Genomic DNA, 25,014 nt, shown 5'->3' on the forward strand with positions numbered 1-25,014 from the left:
ATTAGATGGGACCTTTCCATAAACTAGATGCATTAGCGCAGGCCTACGAGTCATTTCCACAAACGAACCCTCAACAATTCAGCCCTACACACTATCAGTTCTAGTGGCTAATTGCTTATGCTCATTATTCAACGAGACTGAGCTTATCATTAGGCTACTGGCAAAAACATGTTTTTAAAACGCCGAACTGTAAACAATCGGATTAGAGCCGACATGTTTATCATAAACCAGCTTTTTGCCTGACAGCGGGAAGAAAAAAAAAAAAAAACAGACCTAGGCCTGGCCTATCGAAAATGTCAGCGTAGTTGAGTAAGTAGAACCGACACCAAGTTGATATGAAGAATCATGATTTATTAGGTTTCCTTCCACATTATTGTAGCCTAGTCATATTCATCATATAGCCTACCAAACTAATAAGCAGAATTATTTAGTTAGGCTTCCTAATAAAACACAATACACATATGAACTTAATCATAATCCCAAAGAATTCCCTTTAGAGTCTTACACGACTGCTTTAATCTAGACATTGAATTGAAAAGATAGGAAGGAAGTGAAAGTGGCCATTTATAAATAGATTTTCCTCAGTCTTTTTAGACATAGTGCACATGGCTTAAGACCAATGTCCCCTGTAATCTCAACAAGTGGCAAATAGTGAATAGTCATTACACTTGACCATTAATATTTTTCTCCCATATAAAATGGCTGCCATATATGCATATAATATGTTTTTCAGGACAGTGATTATTAAACCAGCCATGCATTCAATTTCAAACATTTCAAGAATCTTCCACTGGACTTTCTAAGTCTCTCTTCTCTGTTATAACCTTAAACCCTTTTTAAAAGAATTTTAGAGGAGCACAGGAAATGTTCACAAAAATTTAGCACAGTGACAAAGTATTTTCCAAGTGAGGAACTCCATGATTTCATGGCCTCTTTCCTGGTCATCTCTTTTCAGTTTTTAGTTGTTTTTTTTATAGAAAAAGTCTACAGCTTATCAGTGTGGTCAGCGGTCATTATGAGAGGCCATTCATTTGTCCTAAAACTCCCACTCCAGCATTTCCTCCCTGTTGGCCGCCCGCTCCAGCCGATGGATGATGTTGTCCAGATTAGCCTTCTTGGCGCTCCGCTGCTGGGTGCTGTGGCCAGCCACAAGGCTCTGCTGGACGGTAATCTGCTCAGCAGCAGCTTCTGAGGTAAGTGGTGTTGGTGTGGTTGATGAGGGAAGAGGGGAGACTGGAGGTAGAGTGTGTGTGGGAGACGATGAGGCAGAAGCAGCAGCAGCAGCATTGGCTTCGGGCTCAGTGTCCTCTTTAGAGCTGTGAGAAAACGTCTGGGCCTCTGATGCATGGGACACTGGCGGAATGCCCGGAAGTCTGTCTGGTTTTGGGAGGCTAGCTGATGTCTCTCCGCACTCCCCCCTGACCTCCTGGTTGAGTCTCGAACACAGCCGAGGAGACGGGTTTCTCAGGCTTTCCTCCTTCATTTCCAGTCTGCCTGCAAACTGCACGCCCATGGAGATGTATTTGGTCAGGTGAGCGTCAGTCTCTGATGGTTGCTCCTCTGCCTCCCTTAGTTCCCACGGTTCCTGTTTGACAGTCACCAAGCCTACAGGCATGCTGAGAGAGTGGTCCCCCTTGGAGGGACTTTGGCTACAATGCATCTGGTGCATCTCTTTTAGGTCACCACCAGGGAGAGGTTTCAAGGTGTCTGCTTTAAGCAACTCTCCTTCTTCAAAATCTCTTCTCATGCGAGACCTGGAACAAGATCAGGCATTAAAATGCAGGAAGTATACTGAACTAAAAAAAACATGAACAGATTTCTCTTACATTAAGAACTATAATAACTCCCATAAATTGTGTGCATCTTACTTGTTTAAGCACAAACTGCAACGTTTAAAGGTAAACCAGCTAACATGTGTAGAATCTCCATGTTTTCCAAGCATCCTGACCTGTAGTTGTGGAACCAGTTGATCACTGTACTGATCTTGAGACCAAGCTGGGAGGCGAGTCTCTCTATAGTGCTTTGGGAGGGGTAGGGCTCCAGCTGGTAGGCTCTCTTCAGAGCCTCCTTCTCCTGGGTGGCGAGCACCACTCTGGCCTTCTTGGCTTGGCCTGGGTGAGAAGACTCCAGATAGGAAGCCATGTCTGAAGCGCTGGCTGGCGAGTCTCGGTCCAAGCCGGAGCTCAGTAAATTATGGTGCCGTTTGAGGTACCCTGGAAGAGGAAGGACATTCCTAAGTCAGGAAGAGTCATTTTACCGACATGATATACCGGTAGTAGAAGTAGTAAAATAGGCCTCTGTGATGCAAAAGACATTCTTAAACTAAGAATCCTTTTCCTAGTTCTCAGGGTTGTTATCGACACATTGCTTGTTATTCCCCCTCTAACACGCACACCACACACACGCACACACACACACACACACACCTCTGCTGTCCATCTTCTTCATTTCTCTCAGCTTCTCAATGTTCTGGGGGTCTTTGAGCCACAGCTGCATGCGCACGAAGGGCTCCCGGCCCTTTAGGCTCAGTTTGCTCCAGGGTTTAGGCCGAGCCAACAGATCAGACACAGAGCCCTGCGTCAGGCCCAGGATCATCTCTCCAAACAGACGCTGCCCTAAAAACACAGACACACACATTCAGATGTTAAACAGTACATGGATAAATAGATGCTTTGCATCTTAGTTTAGTACAGAATTCAATTTAAAGGCATTGGAAAGGCTTTTAGCCTAACACCACTGATTTTACTCTCTCCCAGTGTCACTGCTTTTCATTTTATACTTTCAAAACTCTTTCAAAAATCTTAAATCCCAAACTCTTTTCACCTGACAATATCCAAGAAATATCTGAACTGTAATGCAACTGTGGATGCAGTTGTGTGATGCAACTGTGCAACCTTAACACTACCCCATCTTAATAAAAATAAAATCGTGTGAGCCATTGGGTCCTGTTAAAAATGTCAATAATGATATTACATTAAACATTTTATTTTATTACAGCATTGCATTACTCAGCCAAAACTCTCTTTCGCCCTTACCGAGATTATTGCTGTTGAGGACCTCCTTCACCCTCCTTGTGATACTGAGCGTGTCCAGCTCAGGGGACAGGATGGCCAGCTGCTGGACATCCAGCGCCGACAGGGTGGGGTGGGGCACTTCCAGGGACCCTAGGCCCCGGTGTCCTCCCTGCTGCTGGGGAGGCTGCTGGTTCTCTTTGCTGCTCTCCAGGCTCAGGCTGCCTGGCTCACTCAGTAGGCCCGCCCGCTCCTCATCTGGGCTGGGTGAGGAGTTCACCAGTGCTGGGTCTTGCTCTGGAAGTAGATTGGCAAGCATCAATAATTGTCAGTGTGATGCACAAAAAATCTCTCAAGTGCACAGCCTCTCCTAAAAAACCTAGTTTACTTGTCAAGTGCACCGACTTTTTCTTGTCAATGTGATTAAATGACATATTATGACTTACATAATATGTCATTTAATATACACATAATATTTCATTTAATATACACATAATTCATGATTATGAATTACAGTGAGCTACATAGTGTGTTGATAGCATTCCTATGAGAAGCGACTGTGTTCCTGATCCAGCATACCCAGGGAGGGGTCGTTGTTTGGAGGACTGGGGCTCAGCTTTTGGCCCAGCTGGCCCTGCATCCAGAGCTGCATGCGAATGAAGGGCTCTCTGCCCTTCTGGGTCAGCTTGCTCCAGGGTTTGGGTCGGGACAGGATGTCACTCACACTGCCTTGAGAAAGGCCCAGCACCTGCAAGACGCCCCAAGCTTAAATTACAGTAAAGTTCAAACTTTTGGTTTCTACATACAGATAATACCAATGAATAATTACAATATAGTGCTATTTTAAGGTTGTGGTCGTCATAAGTAAATGAATACATAATAAAATTTCTAAAATAAACTTCTTAAAAACAGTACTTTATGTATGAACTATTTAAGTATTAGAATAGGAGTCTATCAAGTATGATTAATGTGGTAATGTACTGTAGTACTACTATCAATAATAATGTCAGACACACACCTTTTCTCCAAAGATGCGTTGGCAGATGCCCTTCTGTGCCAGCCTGTCTTTGACCTGTCGCGTCAGCAGCACTGTGTCCACCTGCTGGTGCATGAAGGAGTCGTACTGATCTGGGGTCAGAGGGGGCACGATGGGCTTGGGTGGGCGTGTCACATAGGCAGAGCACGGAGAAAGATGCCCTGCTCCCTCGTCCTGTTCCTCCTCCTCGGCCTCCACCTTGACCTTCACCATGTGCCCACCCTCACCCTGGCTGGACAAGGCATCCTCTTGGTCCTGCTCTCTACCGAACGGCTGACGTGACCAAGGGTCAGGCCAGGATGAGCTCTGACCCGCCAAGTTGGAGAAAGGGGACGAGGACGAAGTGGTGGAGCACAGCGAGGGCGACGCCGAGGTCAACGGGTGCGAGGTGCTAGATGTGGCCGACCAGTGGCCGCCCTGGTAGGAGCCGGCGTCGCCGATCTCGCTCTTGACTTTGCGTATGATGTTCTGGACAAAGTCCTTAGGGGAGATGACGCTGAGCGGCGTCTGCTGGAGGAGTTGGGGGCTGGACACAGTGATGCTGGAGCTGGCCCCCTCTTGCTTGACCGATGGGGGTCGGGGTTCCGTGGAGGCTGGAGGGCTGCTGGTGGCAGCGGCGGCGGAGGAGGAGGTGCCCCAGTGGCATACGGCCATCTCCCGCAGGGCCTGGTGCCGCTGCTGGGCCACCATCTCACGCCGCGCTTGCTCCAGGATGGCTTTGATGGTGTCGTCACTGTCCCCTGCCCCGCTGCTACTGCCCCGTCCAGCAGAGAGCCGGCCGCTAGGACCTGAACCAGAGGTCCTAAGTGGGGAGATTTCCTCACCTGAGACACATCAATTGTCACATGAGACTTAAGATTTAAAATGCCCTTGCTTCACTAATACAGAGTATATATGTTGACTTGCCAAAGTCAGTGAAACTACTAAGCAAAGCCAATGACCTCTAAAACTGTAAAATGTTATTACAATTATCAGAGGAACAAAAGACAAATAATAACAATTTTTTTTTTTCATATTTCCATGCATACCCTACTTATGCAGAACATGTAAAGATAGTTTGGTTGACCAATGATTGGATAAATGTCAGCTGAGCATCCTATTCACACCAACCTTCTCTCTGGATCTCCTTCTTGGCCTGTTCCAGAATGTTTCTGATGGCCTCATCTGAGCCCATTTCTGGAGTGCGAATGCGTGGAGTGATATTTCCTGAGGAAGAAAAATCAACCACATAAAGAGAGTCATTTCTTTAATGCAATTTTAGAAACACACAGAAAAACACACATCAACTCTTCTCCTCACCTCTCTGTCGGACCTGGATGTTGCGAAGTGCTAGAATGTTCTGTTCATTGGACAGGAAGTGCTTCATCTTCAGGAAGGGCTCCTTGCCCTTCACAGTCAGCTTGCTCCAGGGCTTGGGTCGGGCCAGGATCTCGCTGACTGACCCCTGGGAGAGCCCCAGCACATAGTGACCAAACACCCGCTGCCCGATGTTGTGCCTCAGTAGCTGCTCCTTCACCTGCAGGGCAATCTCCGATGTCTCCATCAGCTCACCCTCCCCTTCCTCCCTGCTGCCCCCTCCTCCTCCTCCTCCTCCTCCTCCACCCTCCCATGGCTCTCCAGTCATGCCCCCGTCGGAGCTGTGGCTGGCCCGTGACGGGCTCCGGCTGCCCTCGAAGGACAGATCACCCTTGGGCCCGTAGAGGGCCTCGGGGAGTGGCCCAGGGGGGCTGGGCTCCGGCTTGATGAGGGGGGACAGCAGGGGCCGGTCAGGGGACTGCGAGAGGGGGCTGAGCGGGAGCGTGCGGGGCGAGGAGCCCTGGGAGGAGGCGGCAGGGCGCGGGCTGCCGGGCGGAGGAGTGTCCATGGCGACTGGGAGCCCCACTGGCGTCTGTGTCTCTCGCTTCACCTCCATCTCTATGGTGACCACAAACACAAACACTGTCAAGCAGGTTCAGATGAACTGAGAATAAGTTGGGTCCTTATAGTCACTTCAAGTGTGACATCAAGGCTACATGCTCCCCATGCTAGCGAGTTCCCATCCATGGATATTGTCCAAAATAATCAACAAGCAAAAACATTCCTCTCCGAGTTACTCTGCCAAAGCCTGTCACACACTCCCCACATCAAAACAAAGGTGTTTTGAGAGTAAATATTAATGGTATGGCAAGGATTCTATTTCATTTTTACAATATCCTACTTGTACACATGACTAATACCATCAGTTATTGAACACGTCCATCATTTTATTTCTTTCATGCACATGGGGAACAGCTCCCTCTCCACCCTCTTTACCTCTCCATACTTTACCTCTTGTGACGGAGATCGCAGAACTCTCTTTCAAAGGCCTCATTGGAGTCAGTCTCTCTGAGAGGGGGGAGCACAGCTGGGACATGGACAGACAGACAGAGAGAGAGAGAGAGAGAGAGAGAGAGAGAGAGAGAGAGAGAGGGAGAGGGAGAGTGAGAAGGATTTAGAAAGTGAATGAAAGAGTGGAGCCAGGAAGAAAGGCAGAGAAAGACAGAGTGAGAGGTGGGTCAGCTGGAGTATTTTAGTGCTGTTTGATTATTGTTTATATGCACTGGTATGCAGCAAGGCACCCTGCACATCTGGAGGCACACCTGGTCCCTCACCTGTGAAATGCGGCCGTTGAGCGAGGCTTCTTTCATGGCCCGGAAAATTCTGTAAACATCAAGAAAAAACACAAGATGAATCAGAGCTTTCACCAGCATCTGTGTTGTCAAGTTGCATGAACAATTTCTGCTCTTCATTCCCTCTAATTTCCAGCTCAGCATAGTCTCTCAACTTGAAGCATTAAATCAATACAGCACAGTGTTGCATAACTCTTGAGTGTTGTCTGCGCCCCTCACCTGAGCTCTGTTTTGATCTGTTCGTAGTCCTGCTGGGACTGTAGTCTCACCTGAAGCCTCTGTAACACAAACAAAAAAAGACTACATTACCCCTAGGCATCATATCAACAGGACAAACAAACATCTCAAACATTAGCATGGATTAAGGTCATATTCCACAGACACAAATATTTCAAGTGCTTTCTGTGTCAATCACATGGTTAGAGACCAGACTTGTTCTCCCACATAAGAAACATGTGGGTAGGATGTATTAGGTACCCTGTTGAGGTTTGTAAGAATCCATAGTAAACATAACTTTGATGTCATTAAGCCTAAGTAACTAGGCGATCGATACTTGTGGCAACTAGCATTTGTGACGTTAGTATTTGAGGAATGTGTAGCATAATTAGTGGTTTTCTATACCTCTATGCTCTCAATCTTACGAGCCAGTTGTCCCTCTAGTTGTGTGATCTGATTGGTCGTGCTCTCCTGGGCTTCATGTAACATCAGCTGGAGTCTCCTCACCTCCTCCCTCAGGCGGAGGATTTCCCGGTCCCGGTCAGCAATGACCATCTCCAGCCGGGCCCTCTCCTGGGATTGGTCAAATCAAGAGCTCATTCAAGTAAGCTCCACAACAATCCCACTTAAAGGTCTAAAGACTAAGAGGACTTATTCATTTCAACAGAAGCTTTGACTTTATGGGGGATGTAAAAGTGACAGTGTTGAGTTAGGTCCAGCTGATATGTTCTCACCATTCCAACCCTCTCCCCTGGGCTGGAGCCATTTTGGGCGGAGATGCAGCTTCTGTCCACATTCTCCCTCACAATGTCTGCACCAATTGGCGCTGCCTCCACTCTCTGGAAGAATAGGAATCCAATCATCTAAACATCGGCGTTAAAAGAAATCACCAAGCGAAAAAAAAAAAGTCTAACAGAATCTCACCTGGTTGACCATTTCAATATTAGCAACCATCAGGTTAACAGCCTCCTTTGCCCTGAAAGTCAAAGAGAGAACAACACCTCATAAGCAACAGAGCCTGTGTATACATCTATCAGTACACATTAGAAGAATGCCCTCTCGTCTGAATATAATGTGTACAAAATGAAGTACAAGTGGTCTCATCAATATAAAGACCAGATGGATGGGCTTGAGGATATCTCACCTGGAGGTCCTCTCTTCATCGTACTGCCTCTGCAGGTTGAGAACCTCACTTTGAGAAGACATCAAGGCTGTGGGGAGGGGGAGGGGGGGGGGGGACAAGACAACTCTGGTCTTTTAGGGTTCACATGCACCATAAGACCGTCTGCTGAGACGTGTGCTTATTGTCGTGTGTTATTGTGGTATCGCTTTCTCACCTGACTGGAGGGATCGGATCCTCTCCTCAGCTTTGGCCAGCCGGAGGGAAAACAGCTCACCCGGATCCGGGCTGCAGACAAAGACACCACAACACAGACATACTTACTACAAAACACAATACAAAACACACAGAAATACACCGAAACCACACGGTAATTTGAGTGTATTTATCGTCTAGTCACTGGCACTGCCAAGTATAGAACCACTGATGCCCACTCACCGCTCAGTCTGGCATTGATCCTTGTGCCGACGGGCACTCGGGTCAGTGGGTGAGGGTGAGGAGGGGGAGGGTGAGGGTGGGGGATGCTGAGTGGGCACCATCGTCTCCTCTATGCCCTGAGCATCTACAATGAAAACCAAAGGCACAAATGCTTCCTGTTAACAGTGTTACAACAACATTCTTTCAGCTAAATTTTATTTCAATTGTATTTGTACAGCACTGTGGGATTTTCCTTGGCCATCTGCCATCACAGGGTGTTTTTAAGATACTGCATCCTACACCCCTTACTAGGTGGATTCTAACATGGAAGATACACTAACATTAAAGAGTTCTCTAGCGATTTTTACTGATCTGATGTCCACTCTTAATCTGTCCTTATGGCATTGCATGTCGCACATGAAACCCGAGTATTCCGATTCTGAGGAGTGGTCAGGGAGTACTTGTCAGAGATGTGGAGAGCAGGACTCATGACATAAAGGTCCTGACCTAGGCAAGCGGACCCAATGAGTCGTCCATCCAACTGGCTGTCGAGGGCTTTGTGTGGTGTGCTTTCTGAAGGGAAGGATTCTTGAAGTTTCATCTGCGTCTTTTCCAACATGGAGGTGCGCCCAGTGTAAGACAGTATGGCTGAAAACACAAGAAGCAGAAGAGAATGCTTCAATTTGAGAACACCAACAGCTGAAATTCTGCAGTGCCACAAAACATCACCAGGGGGCACTTTTGCCTTAGTAATCCATAAAGCCCACTTCTCCAACAAACTGTACACAATAACGTCAATGAAACAATCTTTCAGAGCACCCCAAGATTAAACTGCTTCTTCTCAGCAAAAACAGCGTGACGGGGTAGGCAAATGAGAGAGAGAGAGAGAGAGAGAGGGAGTGGACACAGATCAAGCCCATTGAACTGTGTGTTAGACTTGGGGCTCAAATCAATGGCTCGTCGGCCTGAAATGTTATTGCTGGCCGATGACATATTGAGTATTGATAAGCGATAGGTTAGCGTGAGTGCTGACTGGCTCATGATCTCACTCAGCATTAGGTCATAGCCTGGACATGTAATGACTTCTCAGCAACTTACCACAAATAAACAGTGTTTGTGGTCTGCGTGGTGTGTGTGTGTGTGTGTGAGTGTGAGTTTGTGAGTGTGAGTGAGAGAGAATGTGTGTAAAGGGCCAATCTTAAGTAATTCCAGGAGTGTTCAGTTTAAATGTCTGTAACTGTGGCTATTAAGGAGACTTCATTCTGGTAGTGACATTAACTTTCAACATGCACAAAGCAGCACAACATCAGTGAACTTGACCACTATTAAACCACTGTTCCGTGGCCGGACCCTGGCTCACCCGAGACATCAACTAGCTGTTCGTACGCCTCCAGCAGGGCAGCCTCTGCCTTGTCCTACAGAGAGAAGAATTGAGAGTGAGAGGTCAAGACATTTATTTCACATTAATTCATTTTAGCAGACATTGGGCAGCACGCAAAAAGAAATGAGAAATGATATGAAAGAACAGAAAGGCTCATATATAGAAGACTGGCCTTCTTTCAATTGGTTTGTACCAACCCTATCCTACCTTGCTAAGATGGAAAACACTGTAAACCCTATTACAACCCTATTATAAACCAAACATGTATTTTCAAAAAGGTTCTTCTTTTAAGTTAAAATTTTGCAATCACCCACAACTTTTTAATTGAACTTATCAGCAGATTTCAGGCAACCAAAAAAATATTTCTGTGGTACATAATGATCAGTCTTTGATAAGTATTTGAGGTGCTGAACACTTATTTTTAGTATCAAGAGAGCCCAGAAACACCATACGCTTAATTGTGAGGTTGCAGGGGGGTCCATCAGCTGCTAACAGAGATCATATGCTAAGTGGCATGTCTGTTGAATGACTGCTGCTAACGACTGCTGGTTCATGATCTAATGAGGTGGGGGCAATACAAAGCACAGAAGCTTGTCTGTGGGTTTCTCACCAGCTGAGCAAGAGAAAGCCTGTTCCAACCCAGCATGCTCAGAGTAGCTGGAACAGCTCAATTGACCCAATTAGTAAGTTAGTAGAACACATTGAACTATAGGGTTTCTCTGTTGGAATTCCATTCACTCAGGCTCAGTCCAGTTTGGATCTCTTATGATATCAATGACTCTGGTAAGCACATCACATGCATGATAAATGTGAATATTCTGGTGAAGATGATTCATTCATTAAATATCCTCTAAGTCTTCTGTTGGCATAATCTTTTGTTCAACAGCCACCAGTCCATTGTCAATTGTTCACTGATCATAGATCTACTACTGCATCTTGTGAAGGTAATCAATAGGTAATATCCTGATGCATCCCTGTGATAAATCATATGAAACTAGAACAATGGAACAATCAGTATCAGCTACTGTTCCCAAACGAGACTAACCAGCTAACTGGAACAGTTGAAGTACCAAAGGACACCTCAAATAAAGCCAGGAGGAGATAGATCAGGGGCAAACAGGTGTCTGCATGCACCTCGATCAATCAGATTAAAAACAAACAATTCTACAGCCTCCAGCCACCCTTGTTCACTCATGCACCACAAACATACACACGCATCACCATGTTCTTGTGCCTGCCCTGGTAGAGTGACATGGGAACCATAACAGGCTTATGGATTTGTTGCCCAGGGAGCTTAATGTAGCACGCACCAGTATACTCCAAGTCACTTTGGGACCATAGCATCTGCTAAACGAATAAATAGGTCCATCTGACCACACTTATAATCATGATTACCATACACACCATCTGGTCCTCAATACCACTGAGCATACAGTATATGGTCACACTCTTACTCACACACACACAGACACAACCACACTTTTGTCACACAATGTGCTTGATGCAACATGTTACAGCACAGATCTAATTATGATGAGGCTGCAGTGAGGACCCATAGCACTCTGATATAATTACAGAATCTACAAGAACCAGCCATACAGTCAGTCAGTGTTGAGACGGGGGCCTCTGTCTAAGCTTCGCCTGTAAGTGAACACAACATGCTCAGCTTCATCACATTTCTCCACGTATTGATTTTCACCCTGAAAGAGGAGAGAAAATGACAGAATAACAAGAATCTGCCGAGAGCACTGATGAAGAAAATCTAATTATCTGGCCCGGGGAAGGTAGGGCGGGGTGGGGTGTAAAATATCACCGCGGCTGGCTTAAAAACCCCGCTAAAGGATGGAGAAACAATGGGAAGTGGTATTTCTCTTTCGATTGGTGCCCTATTGTCTGATCAATCTGCATTCATCACCGCAGGCAGGCAAGGCCCAGGCAAGCAGTCTGGGGCATTAATGGAAATAAAATTGATACGGACATCGAGACATCAACTCCCCTCTGCTATAGGCTAACCAGGCCATTCTGCTAATCAGGGAGCTCTCCCTAGAGTGGAGCATCAGTATTAGTTTAGAGATCTAGTAGCAGGGTGTAAGGGTGCTAATACAATTTTTCCATCTTATCTGGAATGTTGGATCGGCATTAAACTCAAATTCAATTGAACTTATGTGCTCAGTGTATATGCTCATTCCTTATGGAGTCAAAGAATAACAGCAAAATAAATCACTTGATCCTTGAAAATCAGCCAACTAATGTAGGCTAAATAAGGACAACAGGACAGCCAAAGTCAAGTTAACAAGTACAAACACAGTAGTGGTTTATCATGTTACCATGTAGATATATACATTAGAATTACTATTAGTTACTGTTAGTGACACTCAGTTGGGCAGTCATGGCCTCCTTTTTGTGAAGCAGCTCCCACAAGAGCTGAGGGGGCCCCTCGGCTCCCCAAGCGACCGCGCTCATTCAACCACAACGTTACCTCCCCCTCCTCTATAATCTTAATCGATACAGGCTAGCCAGGGACCTTTAGCCTCTGTCTGTCTGGGTCACAGGGTCACGGCGGAGATAGGTCTGTGCGAGAGCGACTGGCGGGTGGGAAAGGGCAGGGGTTGGAGCAGGGGTGGGGGTGGATACGTCTGTCCCAATGATCTGGGGACAAGCCAAGCATCTGACGGCACAGAGTTCAATTTCACATCAACTAAGCGGTTGGGGTCTACACTGGCAACCAAAGGACCATGTCTCGTTCATTCCAGGTAAACATGGCATCACCCTTCATGTCCATCACTGCAGAACATACAGACATAACAGCATGCATTTGATTACGAATCTATCAAATTGGGCCTGGTTTGTCTGTAACTTATAAAGCAAATAGAGCCACTTGCTTGACACACACTCAAACACATACACACAGACAGACAGTGTCTGTCCTGACTGAGCGCAAGAGTGAAGAACACCCACCCATCTCCCACAACAGAGCAAGATGAGCGCTTTCTCTTTCCGGAAGCCTCTGTGTAACTCTAGCCCCTCTGCACGGCTGAGCGAGGACAAGCCAAACAGAGAAAGAGCTTTCAGACGGTCTGCATTTAAACCAATCGATAAACTCACAATCGATACGCCCCCTCAGCCGACTCTGGGCCTTGAGGGAGGGGGAGGGGGAGGGGGGGGGGGGGGAGGGTAGTGGGCGGTAGGAGGCTCAGCAAGCAGGGGTGGGAGAGGGGGGTGGGAGTGGAAGTGAGAGAAGGAAAGGCAGAGAGAGAGAGAGAGCGAGAGCGAGAGAAAAAATCAATAGCAGCATAATCAATGATTCAATTCATCAGTCATTTCATGTGCAGGCCTCGGTCAGCATGCCCTGCATGCACCCCACTCAATCAGATCAATCGATCAATGCGTCGATTCCCCACCCCCCGAGGACAGCTGCGGGAAATGTCAATAAATCAAACCAAACTCTGTTGTGAATTCCAAACTTCTACCACTACGAGACAGCATAGCAACATTAACACTGGTTTTTCTAAAGCCATTAGTATATCAGGTGAGAGATTTCTTCCATTTTAGCTTAAGTGAGTAAAACCAATAAAGACACTCACCAAAGAAAAGCTGGCCGAATTGTTTGTAATTAAATTTGTGTCTTCCAATCTTGACCCATTAACTTTCTTTGTTATCAATGATTACACAAATTTTGGAAAACCACTTGCCTGCTTGGTTGCTGCTGAAAGTCTTTGAGGTCTCTTTAAAAACATTTATTTTTTGCTATGTATGCTATTGTATAATCTTGACTTATTTTCCATTTTAAGGTTGTCTAGTCCAGGGGTGGCTAACCAGTCCAGCATGAAGAGCCAAAAAAAAAAAATGTCCACACCACTTAAAAGAGCCACACAACAAAAAAGATGGCCACACTACAACGGCAACAGTGACTTATAGGCCTAATGAGACATAGGATTACAGTTTAAATAGCTCTTCTCTTTTTCATTTAAAGTGAGGCACTTGGCAGATGCTACAAATGATCATTTTCAGGAATGAGTAGCAAGCAACAAAAATATCTAAGACACATCACAAATTCCCCATCACTGAATGACTATTAGAATGAGAGATGCTCCAATATAACAACTGATATGATGCCAATGTGACCGTGTTCTGTTAATTTTTAAAAAGAAAATGAACAAAAAGAAAACGAGTCTGTCTCTCTGACTGACATTTAAACAGCCTACCTTTTACCTTGTACTTGCGAAGGTCAGTGTCTTTTGGAAAATTATGCATCAGTTAAGTCTGGCATGATTTGTGCTTAGCTTCAGGCTACGTTTTCCTGATTGTAACAGTAGCATTAAACCTGGCTAATATAAAGAAACAAATGTGTCTGCTTAGGCTATGTTTCTTTTGGGGCATTGGTAGCCTAACTATTGGCAGTACTGTCAAATAATGAAATGCATTTTGATTTATCAGAAATATAAAAAAAAAAAACTCTTAAGTCCAAGGAGAAGTGAGAACATATTTGAGCAGCCGCGAGCCGCAATCCGCACAAGAGGAGGCAAACAGCAGCTTGCCACCCCTGGTCTAGACTTAGTACAATATATCATGAAGTCATAAAACTACTTTCTACAACCTCAGATCTGCACCGGAGTCTGACTGCCGTCACAGGCGACCAATATCATGAAATGATAAATCCAATAAACAACCCATTGATTGATGACACACATAACTGAAAGTCTAGATTACCACAGATTGCATTATGTGGATAAACCTGCCACTTTCTCAATTACATTCACTGTGGGAACATCAAATAATGTGGATTTCTCATTTTTTTTGGATAGCTTTGTTTTGATCTGGCACCGGTCTTCAATTCTTTCTACCTACATGTGCCAACATTTCTCCCCTTGTGTGTGTGTGTGTGTGTGTGTGTGTGTGTGTGTGTGTGTGTGTGTGTGTGTGTGTGTGTGTGTGTGTGTGATGAAGTCGGAGTGAATCCTCTCAGGCTTTTTTGTCTAATAATAATAATCAGACATTCTGTGCAGTGAAGGCTGATGTTGTGATGGAACAGTAATCAATGCTTTTGGCTTTGAGAGTCATCAATTTATAGACCGCCTGATCCCATCCTGACCAGGCAAGAGCACACCATGACCAAAACACAGATACACACACGGAACTTAAAAAATTGTATTTTCCAAAAGTAACACGCACACATTTTAGCCCCCCAAACACATGCAGTCAGACGAGATTCCTGCTTACTGTCCACAACAGGAACACAAACCCATTCCTACCCCCAAACAAAACAAAACAAACCAACCTCTACCAGCAGGTCTCCATGGAAACCAGACACGATTAGTTATTGAGCACTAAGGCTACTAACTGTCTGGAGTGGACCCCCAAATTAAATGGGCTGCCAACAAAAAGCATTGACAAGTAGGTGTAGCAGTAGAATAATGAAGAGCTGATTAAGCAGAGAGACCCAAAAAGCTAATCATTTTACCCTTTTTCATAATCAGCTCATTTGATGTGAGAAGACACTTGATTGTCAGGCAGACTTGCATGCAAAATTTGTCAGTTCAAATCTCCTCAGGTTCTTTGTGTCAGTAGACAATGGAAATGGTGTGGGGGTGTAAACTCAGTCAGACTATCATCTCAACAGACTAATCAACAGTCGACTGTATGCCATTATAAGGATGAGACACAGACACAGTTGCTGGGAGCTCCAATGGGGGTGAGGAGAGTGGGCTTCAGTCATGGCAATTAAGGCTTGCTTGACAAGTATGATGAAGAGTGACTTGCTGAGACATTACAATTCACCCTCGTTGTGAAACGACATATAGAGGTAAAGAAAAATGAAGTGGCAGGAGCGATACATTTTTCAAGCGGGGGCAATATATTTTTCAATTTTCATCTGACCTCATATCAGCCACACACTGCTCATTTCCTGTCACTTCCATTACATTTGCAAGCATTCTTGTAAAAGACAAATACAAAAACATACTATAAATACATACTATAAATATTACATCCATCTGGCAAATTATTTAGCCAACTATAGACCTGTCCACTTAATAATTCTATCAGCATGTAATGCTAATACTGCACATAGTTTGTGTGAGTAAAAATAAGAATGAGAAATGACCATTCCACTTTGAACACATAAAGGAAGGGTGTGTGCAGGTTTGCACAATTTTTTTGAACATAAATCATTTGTAAATTGTGTCAAACATACTGAGAAAACTTGTAAATTGTCTGAAGTCACTTCAGACTAAGAAGAATGAAGTCAGAAGTCAGTCATCTTTTCTAAAAAAAAAAAAAGCTTTTATACTAACATTCAAGGACTTTTTGTGTGATGATTTGCCTAGATAGGCCCAGATATGACATCTTTGCTGATGCTTTGTTGCACTTTAACAGAGAACACTGAATCATTTGGGGATCCAAACATTAATATTGCATAGTAAGGACATTGGGAAATTGATTAATTTGACTGCATTGGTCTATTGATTCCATCGATTGTCCCCAAATATTGACCCTATACCACAGATGGATTGGATTGATTCTTGCCAACACTCAATTGGAAATAAGTCAAATGTGTCACCATGGCAACAAGGTGAAAATCGACCTGGTATGACCTATGGAGACTCAAACAACAGGCTACTAAATGCACAGAATGACGCACAAATGACAAAACGCCTATGCCACACTCTCTTCCATCATCACTCAATCTAAAGCAGCAAAATATATGAGCTGCCAATCTTGAAATAGCGAGACTGCATAAATATTCATAACATAGCAGACTACTCCTGGCTTGATTTGGGAAGCCCAATAGAATCAAACACCACACAGCATCTGCAGAGAGACCCATATCAGGTCACCATGTTACAAGCATTTCAATCAGATTAGGGTCATTCCCCCAACAACAAAAAAGGACTGGGCGGTCTTATCTAGTGAGGGAAGACAGCTGACTGCATCCTCTACTCTCCACACAAGGTCTACAATAAACTGCATTTATTTGTTGTAAAACATCATCTTTAAGTAATCACTGGACTAGACCTGTTCTCATGATGCATGTTATTTTGTGACATACACACACAAAAAAAAAGATTAAATGCAGACTGGATAACCTCTGCACACTTTTCATTACATTAATAACAATAATACTATAATAACCCTCCTTCTCCGTTCCTTGTGACACAGGCTACTAAACCATGACAGGCATGATCATGGATGCAGGGAGCTGTTATCCTTGACAACTCCACAAGATGCAAAATTGAAATCTCATTTGCAAGAAACTCCAGGGTTGCAATTGCAGTCTTTCTGACAGACAATTCAATTTATAGTCTAGTCTAATTGGTTAATTGAGACATTCTAAATTGCTATGCAGAAATGGATACCCTAATGTCATGCAGCTGCCTACAGCCACAAATTGCCATAACATTTTGATCAAAACGCTGCAATAAATGTGACTCTCACTGCGACAGCATGGGATGCCAATTAAACCACGAAGGAAAAAAAAACCATAATGACCCAGCTCCCACCATGGGAAGCATTAACAGCTAATGTAACAGATTATGACACTTAACACACGCCTCTAGAGATACAGATGATTTTGAAAGTTATTTGCAAAAATAAATTATTCTTGGTTTATTTAGTGTTGTCCTCGTGTCTATAATCCTGCCGTACAAGACGTCCACAAAATTAGCCTTCGACTACAATTTGATGATATATAAAATGTCTTTAGGCTAGCCTACTCATGATGGCTAACCACCTTCGCACATTAAAACGCATGCACTGCGAGGCAGAACGGCTACCTGAACTACTCCACGAGTTGTTTTTGGCAAATAATGTTCTTTACACGCCATGCTGCTGAGTGACATCCACTACTGTCCCCTCTCGTCTGAACACCTGTCAATCATCCCGCCCTGATGCCCACTCTGCCTTTTGATTGACAGCGATCGGGTAAACACACAATAGCTTGCCCATCTGCTCGGCTGCCAGTGATTTTCAGAATATTAACAAAACGATGAACAGATACGCTTGTGGTTTATGTGGTATGAGCTTGTGTCTAATTGAAAAAAAAGGTTAGCTACTCAAAGTTAACTGACACCACAAAACCATGCCTGTGACTAAGTTACACCTGAAACCATGCGTATGTAACCTAATTCACACTGTTTGCAAAATTAAATTATTATGTTGTTGAGAAGAGGATATACAAATGATTAAAATTGGTAAAAGTGCTGACTCTCTGAGGCGCGAAATGTGCATTTCAGAACCAGCTGTAGGGTGAAGAAGACGGCGCTTAGTTCCGTACGCAGGTGTTTGAAGAGTAGCCTAATTAAGTTACGCTACAATGTGTCACATAGCCTAGTGTTAGGCTACTGGTTACATGAACGAATTAGAACATGCATTTAATATGAAAGGCTACAGTTAAAGTTATGGATAGCCAAGATATAAAACACACAATGTGACTGGCAAGCAATGAATGCATATATGAAAGACACTCACCGAAAGAATTTCAAATCATTGTCACGACAAAGAAAGGTAGTCCTCACACGAACACTGTGTTAAAAGTTTTCTTTACGCTAGGCTACAATATGTTACAAATAACATACCCTACATGCGGATCTCGGATTATCGCCCTTCCATTACACCAACGCAATGGTATGGTAGGCTACAGCATCATCCTAGTGGTGGGTGTGAGCGAGCTTCTCCAGTGCCGATCAATGATTGAACACAAAGGCAAGTGCGCCGGATCAATTTCTAATATCAGCGAAATATACAACGCACACGTCTCCTATGCAGATTCTGCACTAATCTCTACCCATACATACAGGCGACACCGTCATCTAAGCTGGTTAAAGTTACACTGACCTGTAATTGTGTGTCCGAATTTTTCCTATATTGAAACATTGATCTGGCATCAGCGGCCATCTTGGGGAATAGCCTACAACCTTTCAAGTGGGCATGGTTGTCGGCTATACAAAACATCCGGTCCGGATTCTGCTTGCATGCACGTCCTCCTGCAGCTTTCCTATAGATTGCAGGGTGGTACTCACATGTGTCCAAAAAATAAGACTTTATTTTAGCAGTAAAAGTTGACTTCTTGTGAACTATAGCCTAGGTTATGTATAGGCTATGCAACCAAACATCAAAATGCTGATTTTTAATGTTGTTTGCAATGGGCACATTAACCTACCCATTTTAATTCCAATGGCATGTTAAAATAACTATTCCAACAGTGTATTCTGATCATTTATGCGGAATTTATACTTTATTGCACCCTTTTCATCATCACCTTTCAGTAAAGAATGGCAAAATGTAAAAAGTCCAATGCAGAGGCTGTTGTGGGGAAAAAACAGATCTCACACCAATCATATCCGTTAACAAACACAAAAGACCTAAGTAACTGACAAAACAAACAGTGAAACAAACTGTACTGAAAGTGCAAAGCACACCCAACAGTGGAAGCAGGAGTGACATAGAATGTCTTGATTCACCGGGAAATCATAGACACCGTTGCAGGCTACATCAATACTCCTTCTGCTCAGATAAATAAGCCTTGCTCTGAGCTATTGATTTTTACTGCAGAAATCCATTTGTGTGTTTGGGTGGGTGTGGGGGAGAAAGTTTTTGATTGCCCGGAAAATGTGTGTGTGCGCATGTATGAGTAGTGTCACATGTGGATAGGTGTAGGCCATCGTTGGAGTGTGTGTGTGCACTCGTGTCTTGTGGGCACAACATTTTATAGGCCCAAGAGAGATGAGTTCAGACAGAGGAGGTGTGTCCTCTTCATTTTTCACATGAAAAGATCACAATGACCTTGAATATTATGCTAGTCAAGCATTAAAAGAGAAATTTGAGACTGTTACAGTATTTCATTGACTGCTTTCTCTCTTTCCAATCCTCTGTTTGAGGTATTTCCAAGATGATTGTTTCCAAGATATTGTTTGACCTTTGGAAATACACTCATTTTCCCAATCCACCTCACAACACATAAGCCAACAAGATTCTTTTGATATGGTAATAATCAGTGCCTAATTATTGTAATCTTGAACAAACATCAGAATCATTGCTGGCATTTGATGAAGGGGTTTTGTACTGGATTTACAACTGTGTTCTTCCTCCTTTTTTTGGATGATAAACACTCACAGACATAAGTACACACATGCACACGCGTGTGCACACACACACACACACATACACACACACACACACACACACACACACACACACACACACACACACTCATTGTTCGCCTACTGTTCTTCATCTGATATTTTAGGTAGATTGGTGGTCTGTTGGTCCTAGCAGGTGTGTTTATATGTAACAATGCCAGCATTTGTTTGGGTATTTATAGCAGTTTGATCCCCTTTGTTTTGTGTGCTATTTCCAGTCGGGCCCTCTGTGAGAACGCCTTAGCAGCAGATCCGCAGGCATCTGAAGCAGCAACGGCATTGGTGATGGCTATTTGGGTCCTCCAGCAGGAATAGAGAGACAAGCCAGCTGTGGAGGAGCAGACGGGTTAGAAACATGGCTGGGATGGAGGCGTTCAGAGAGAGTGGCAAAGTGTGAAAGGTCTCCAGTGAAAAGAACCGCCAAGGCATTCCACAAGCAGTGATAACACTGAAGTTGACATTTGAACCCTCACAACACAGCCTTGTGGTTTAGTTGTTTAGTATCTGCTAAGCCGCTGTAAGTCCTTGAGAGGTTGAGTTTGGGTGTGGCTGCAGTGTCTTGGAGAGGGCCAATTACTATCACCAAAGGTTAAAATGAGAGCATCTATGAGACTTTGTGCTGTCAATGTCCACAAAATGATTAATATATATGTTTGTTTTGTACAAACAGTTCTGGTATGGGGCAAACAGAGTATCGTTCCAACGACTCCAGGCCTGGTGGGTGCGCAGTTCCAATAGTATATCAGTCCTTCAGTAAAGAAAGAACTCGCACACCAATGTTGCCGTCTAACCAGTGATGAAAAGTGCAAAGTGCTACCAAACTGCAAAACGTTTTCGGTCTGTTTTGTACAAACACAATATTATAATAAATAGTGGCTCCTCTAATCATCAACCATGAATGTCTTCATCCCTGTCACTTAGGCAAACAGCTTGTGACCTTGAAATGTGCTTTACATCACTGTGGTTGTGCTGTGGTACAGCTTCATACTTGCACACTGCTATTAGATTAAGACAGCATTTCACAGATGTATTTATCTCATTGTAGCAATGTAGGAGACATCAGTTATGTGCAGAGGTGGTTCCCCCAAATAGATGTGATATATGTTAGCATGACAGTTATCTCTGGTGGCTGGTTGTAATACTGATTGTCTGACTATCTTGTGCATGGTTCCTATGACAGGCTAATAAATTGAGATAATAGGCAGCAATTTGCCACCAGCCCTTAAGTGGCTGGGGAGCCACATCTCTCTCAAGTAATGGCCCTAACCGCACATTCAACTTGGGACCTTGAAAGGCAGTGAGGCTTACAGGCAAGCAGCTGTGTTCCTTGTTTGCTAACTTGAGAACTAGCACCTTCTGACTTTACACAAATGGGAGTTTGCCTGTGTTACATACACAAACATGTTAACAGCTGGTTAATGGGTGGTGAACTTGACAGAGTGAAAAATTGTACAAAGCAGATCTTTGAAGATGTGGGCAAATCCATCTCTCATTACACATGTAATTTCTACCCATATTATTTAGATTTACATTTTTGCATGCGAAAAGACCTGGACCTTAATGTCAGACTAAACGTTCCCTCAAACAATGCCTGATCCATATTTGTGTTCGCACACTGTCTCTTCCACAGAGAGGTTCTATAAGTAGCCTGTGGGTTTATGATGACGGGGATGCAGTCTCCCTCTGCAGGCTCGTCTGTCAGTCCCGGCCAGCAGAGGAGAGAGGCGAGGGCCGGGGGGCGGGCGAGTGAACAAAAGCTGTGACTCTCCCAGAGGGATAACGAGAGATCAAGAGAGATCAGATGCAGGGGTTCATCTGACCAGTGTGATGCAGGACCCGTGTCACCCTAAACCATTGTTCTTTCCTATCGCTGACGTGAACTCTAGCTAAGAGCTAAGAGGGTTGTTTTGGAAGGAGGAGTCATGGCTTACCTGTGACTTCCAAAGAAGGCGAGGGTTATTTATATCAGCCAGTTGATGGGGGCACTTGTGGGATACATAAGGCCGTCAAGGCGTGCCCCATTGTCCCTTCTGGCATTTTGGGAGCCCCACATTATCCTCTCCTGCACCCCTCTTGAGCATCGGCTATGGTGAGTAACTATGAAGCTGTGTCTCTTAATCTCTGTACTAGCACTTAATAGGGCAGGGCACAGAGTGACAAGGGAGGTTAACTGTTCTGTAGTTATGTCAACTTGATACGTCTGATAGAAAATGTACATGGAATGCATGTGCATGTACATGTACGTGTCCACCAAAAGACAGAGCTGCAGAATATTTCATGAGTGCTTACAGATTAAATAGAATTGAAGAGGATTCTGGCTTTGACAGAATGAAATAGAGCTGTGTTAACAGAGTTGGTATACCAGAGATTGGTTGATGTACAAATTCCTCAAGTAATTAGACTAAAATGATTGGAGATCTTGCAGGTTTCACTGGAAGGGAATATTACCTCCAAATATGCCACCTTGAAAGGGCATCCTGTTACTTCTATTTTATTTCCTTGTTTATAAGGAATGTGATTTGAGCTGTCTGTATTCATCTAGTCCAGAGGTTTTCAACCAGTGGTCCGAGGCCCACTTGTGGTCCGTGAGGACATTGATGGTGGTCCCTGTCCATGGATTCAGTAATGTAGTTGCAATGTGGGAATCAGTATTTTTATTCAGTGGTGGTCCTGGCATTATGTAATTAGTCCGAATGGTGGTCCCTGGTTCACAATCAGTTGAAAACCCCTGATCTCGTCACATAAGGCTATAGCTGATCGAGGGTGATGTTTCAAGCAGTGGTGAGGGAGTGAGGGAGTGGATGGAGTGGATGCCACCTCCTAATAATCTTCCATCCCCTGTTCTCTCCTTCTCACCAGGCACCCAAAAAGGCAAAGAAGAGGTCTGCGGAGGGAGCTAACTCCAATGTCTTCTCCATGTTTGAACAGGCCCAGATCCAGGAGTTCAAGGAGGTAGAGGATGGGAGAGATCTCATCACATAATCTCATTAACTGGAGTCTTAACATCCTATTTGCCCATCACCCTGGCCAATTTGTCATTCTAATCATTTGGATTATTGAATTTTGTCCATCTGTTTGATCTAACCTTCATATAATCTGTTTTTGGATTAAATATCTGTCACTCAATCAATCTGACACATTCAGTGGAATACCTAAAGGAATAGGCCCTATATCAGTGCAGTACATTAACCAAAGGATTTTAACCTTAGCCTTGTCTACAATGACAGCTCCATTTTCTGGCCTTAAGAGGCTACCTTCAACCTGTTTTATGGCCACCCCATTGTCTCATCATTATTTGTCCATAGAAGTGTGTTTGTGTCACTTATTCTTGGCCTTTGCGGTGTGGGCGATGGCATGTTACTGTAATGGAGAACAGCAATGCGCCATAAATCTTACACTGACTGTCATCAGTGATTACCCCTGGAATGCTGGAATGGTCTGTATGTGTGTGTGTGTGTGTGTGTGTGTGTGTGTGTGTGTGTGTGTGTGTGTGTGTGTGTGTGTGTGTGTGTGCATGTGTGTGTGTGTGTGTGTGTGTGTCTGTGTGTCTGTGTGTCTGTGTGTCTGCATATGTGTGTGTGTCTGTGTGCGTGCATATGTGTGTGTGTGTGTGTGTGTGTGCGTGTGTGCGTGTGTGTGTGTGTGTGTGTATGTGTGTGTATGTGTGTGTGTGTGTGTGTGTGTGTGTGTGTGAGTGTGTGTGTGTGTGTGTGTGTGTGTGTCTTGTGGGTCTCTTGGGATTAGGGGGCTAGGGGTTTTTCCCGTCTGAGCCGTCCTCCTTAAAATACACAAACAGACAAAAGAGTTGCGCACGGACAGAGCTCCTAAGCCCTCAGCACACACAGCCACACACATGCCAGATTCCTGTGTCGGGATGGCATGGTGCTGAGAGGCTCGTATCGGTTTCCTATCAGCTGTTAATGAATATCTTCATTGTTGGCAGGCCTTCACCATCATGGACCAGAACAGAGATGGATTCATCGACAAAAATGACCTGCGGGACACTTTCGCCGCTCTAGGTTGGTTTAGGCAAGTCACTATTCCATCTGAAGTAATTATAACAAAAAACACCAAGAGGCTAGAATTGTACCTGTAATGTTTCTATTGATCGTTTTTGGCGGGGGAGAGCTAAGATGCCAAAATGGCCTGTCAATCATGCAGGGAGGGAGCGGCCGAAGGAATGAGGGCTGGTGCAATACCCTGATGGAGCCCCATGTGCATTTTCACTGTCAGCTCCTCCGGCTCTTGTTTTTGTTGCAGGTCGCCTCAACGTCAAGCAGGAAGAGCTCGATGACATGCTGAAGGAGGCCCCTGGGCCAGTCAACTTCACCGTCTTCCTCACCATGTTCGGAGAGAAGCTAAAGGGTAAGGCAAAGCAATATCAAAGATGTTCGATTAGCTGCAGAAGTTATTTGTATTTGACTTTGTTTTATCTTATTTTTATTGACTGCATATTCTAAATGATGGAACTTGATGTTGTACTGCATAGTGTACTACACCACACTACTACACTATACTACACTACACTACATGGTGTTGTACTGTGTAGTGTAGTATAGTGTAGTTGTAGTGATGTTGTACTGCGTAGTGTAGTATAGTGTAGTTGTAGTGATGTTGTACTGCGTAGTGTAGGATAGTGTAGTTGTAGTGATGTTGTACTGCGTAATGTAGTGTAGTCCACCCAGTCTGACCACTCTGTTTTCTTGGGTCGTACTGTGGTGTTCCTTTCCCTAGGTGCTGACCCGGAGGAGACCATCCTTAACGCCTTTAAAGTCTTTGATCCCGAGGCGAAAGGAGTGCTGAGGAAGGACTTGTGAGTCCCATTAGTTTTCCCACATGCCATTCCAATTCTTATCTCATAGTGAGACATCTAATGAACCCTTAATTCATTCATTCCCCTAGCGTGACGGAGATGCTGACCACTCAGGCCGACAGATTCTCTGCCGAGGAGGTGAGGCCATAAATACATTCTTGTTCTTTCTGTCTAACTATTGATCTGTCCATCTTTCTATTCATCTGTCTGCTAGTGCTTGTCTGCCTCTCAGACCC

At 44.5% G+C, this 25,014-nt stretch overlaps 2 protein-coding genes across 4 annotated transcripts in view; one reads left to right on the forward strand and one right to left on the reverse strand.

Annotated features, from left to right (window-relative positions):
• Positions 1 to 330: 330 nt before the first annotated feature.
• Positions 331 to 18,776, reverse strand: LOC121680600 (homeobox protein cut-like 1). 3 transcript variants are annotated; one of them, XM_042060036.1, is made up of 20 exons: positions 18,662 to 18,776; positions 9,809 to 9,863; positions 8,956 to 9,096; positions 8,470 to 8,593; positions 8,249 to 8,319; positions 8,056 to 8,122; positions 7,836 to 7,887; positions 7,646 to 7,750; positions 7,317 to 7,484; positions 6,915 to 6,973; positions 6,678 to 6,726; positions 6,355 to 6,430; positions 5,347 to 5,961; positions 5,158 to 5,253; positions 4,030 to 4,871; positions 3,591 to 3,759; positions 3,036 to 3,308; positions 2,427 to 2,615; positions 1,949 to 2,213; positions 331 to 1,754 (listed from the first exon to the last, which is right to left on the reverse strand). In XM_042060036.1, exons 1-20 carry the CDS (start codon positions 18,719 to 18,721, stop codon positions 1,037 to 1,039), a joined length of 4,194 nt encoding a protein of 1,397 aa, XP_041915970.1. In that variant the 5' UTR covers positions 18,722 to 18,776; the 3' UTR covers positions 331 to 1,036. The 3 variants fall into 3 exon arrangements, with proteins under 3 accessions (XP_041915970.1, XP_041915972.1, XP_041915971.1); XM_042060038.1 differs by lacking the exon at positions 18,662 to 18,776 and adding an exon at positions 18,403 to 18,645; XM_042060037.1 differs by lacking the exon at positions 18,662 to 18,776 and adding an exon at positions 18,296 to 18,645.
• A 3,193-nt stretch (positions 18,777 to 21,969) lies between these two features.
• Positions 21,970 to 25,014, forward strand: part of myl2a (myosin, light chain 2a, regulatory, cardiac, slow) — a 3,616-nt gene continuing 571 nt past the window's right edge. The window contains exons 1-6 of the mRNA XM_042059213.1: positions 21,970 to 22,054; positions 22,825 to 22,917; positions 23,909 to 23,984; positions 24,226 to 24,330; positions 24,700 to 24,778; positions 24,868 to 24,916. Coding sequence (XP_041915147.1) covers positions 22,052 to 22,054; positions 22,825 to 22,917; positions 23,909 to 23,984; positions 24,226 to 24,330; positions 24,700 to 24,778; positions 24,868 to 24,916 — 405 coding nt within the window. The 5' untranslated portion in view covers positions 21,970 to 22,051. The remainder of the gene's footprint in view (positions 22,055 to 22,824; positions 22,918 to 23,908; positions 23,985 to 24,225; positions 24,331 to 24,699; positions 24,779 to 24,867; positions 24,917 to 25,014) is intronic.

Source organism: Alosa sapidissima, chromosome 13 (genome assembly GCF_018492685.1).
Source record: "Alosa sapidissima isolate fAloSap1 chromosome 13, fAloSap1.pri, whole genome shotgun sequence".
NCBI lineage: Eukaryota > Metazoa > Chordata > Actinopteri > Clupeiformes > Clupeidae > Alosa > Alosa sapidissima.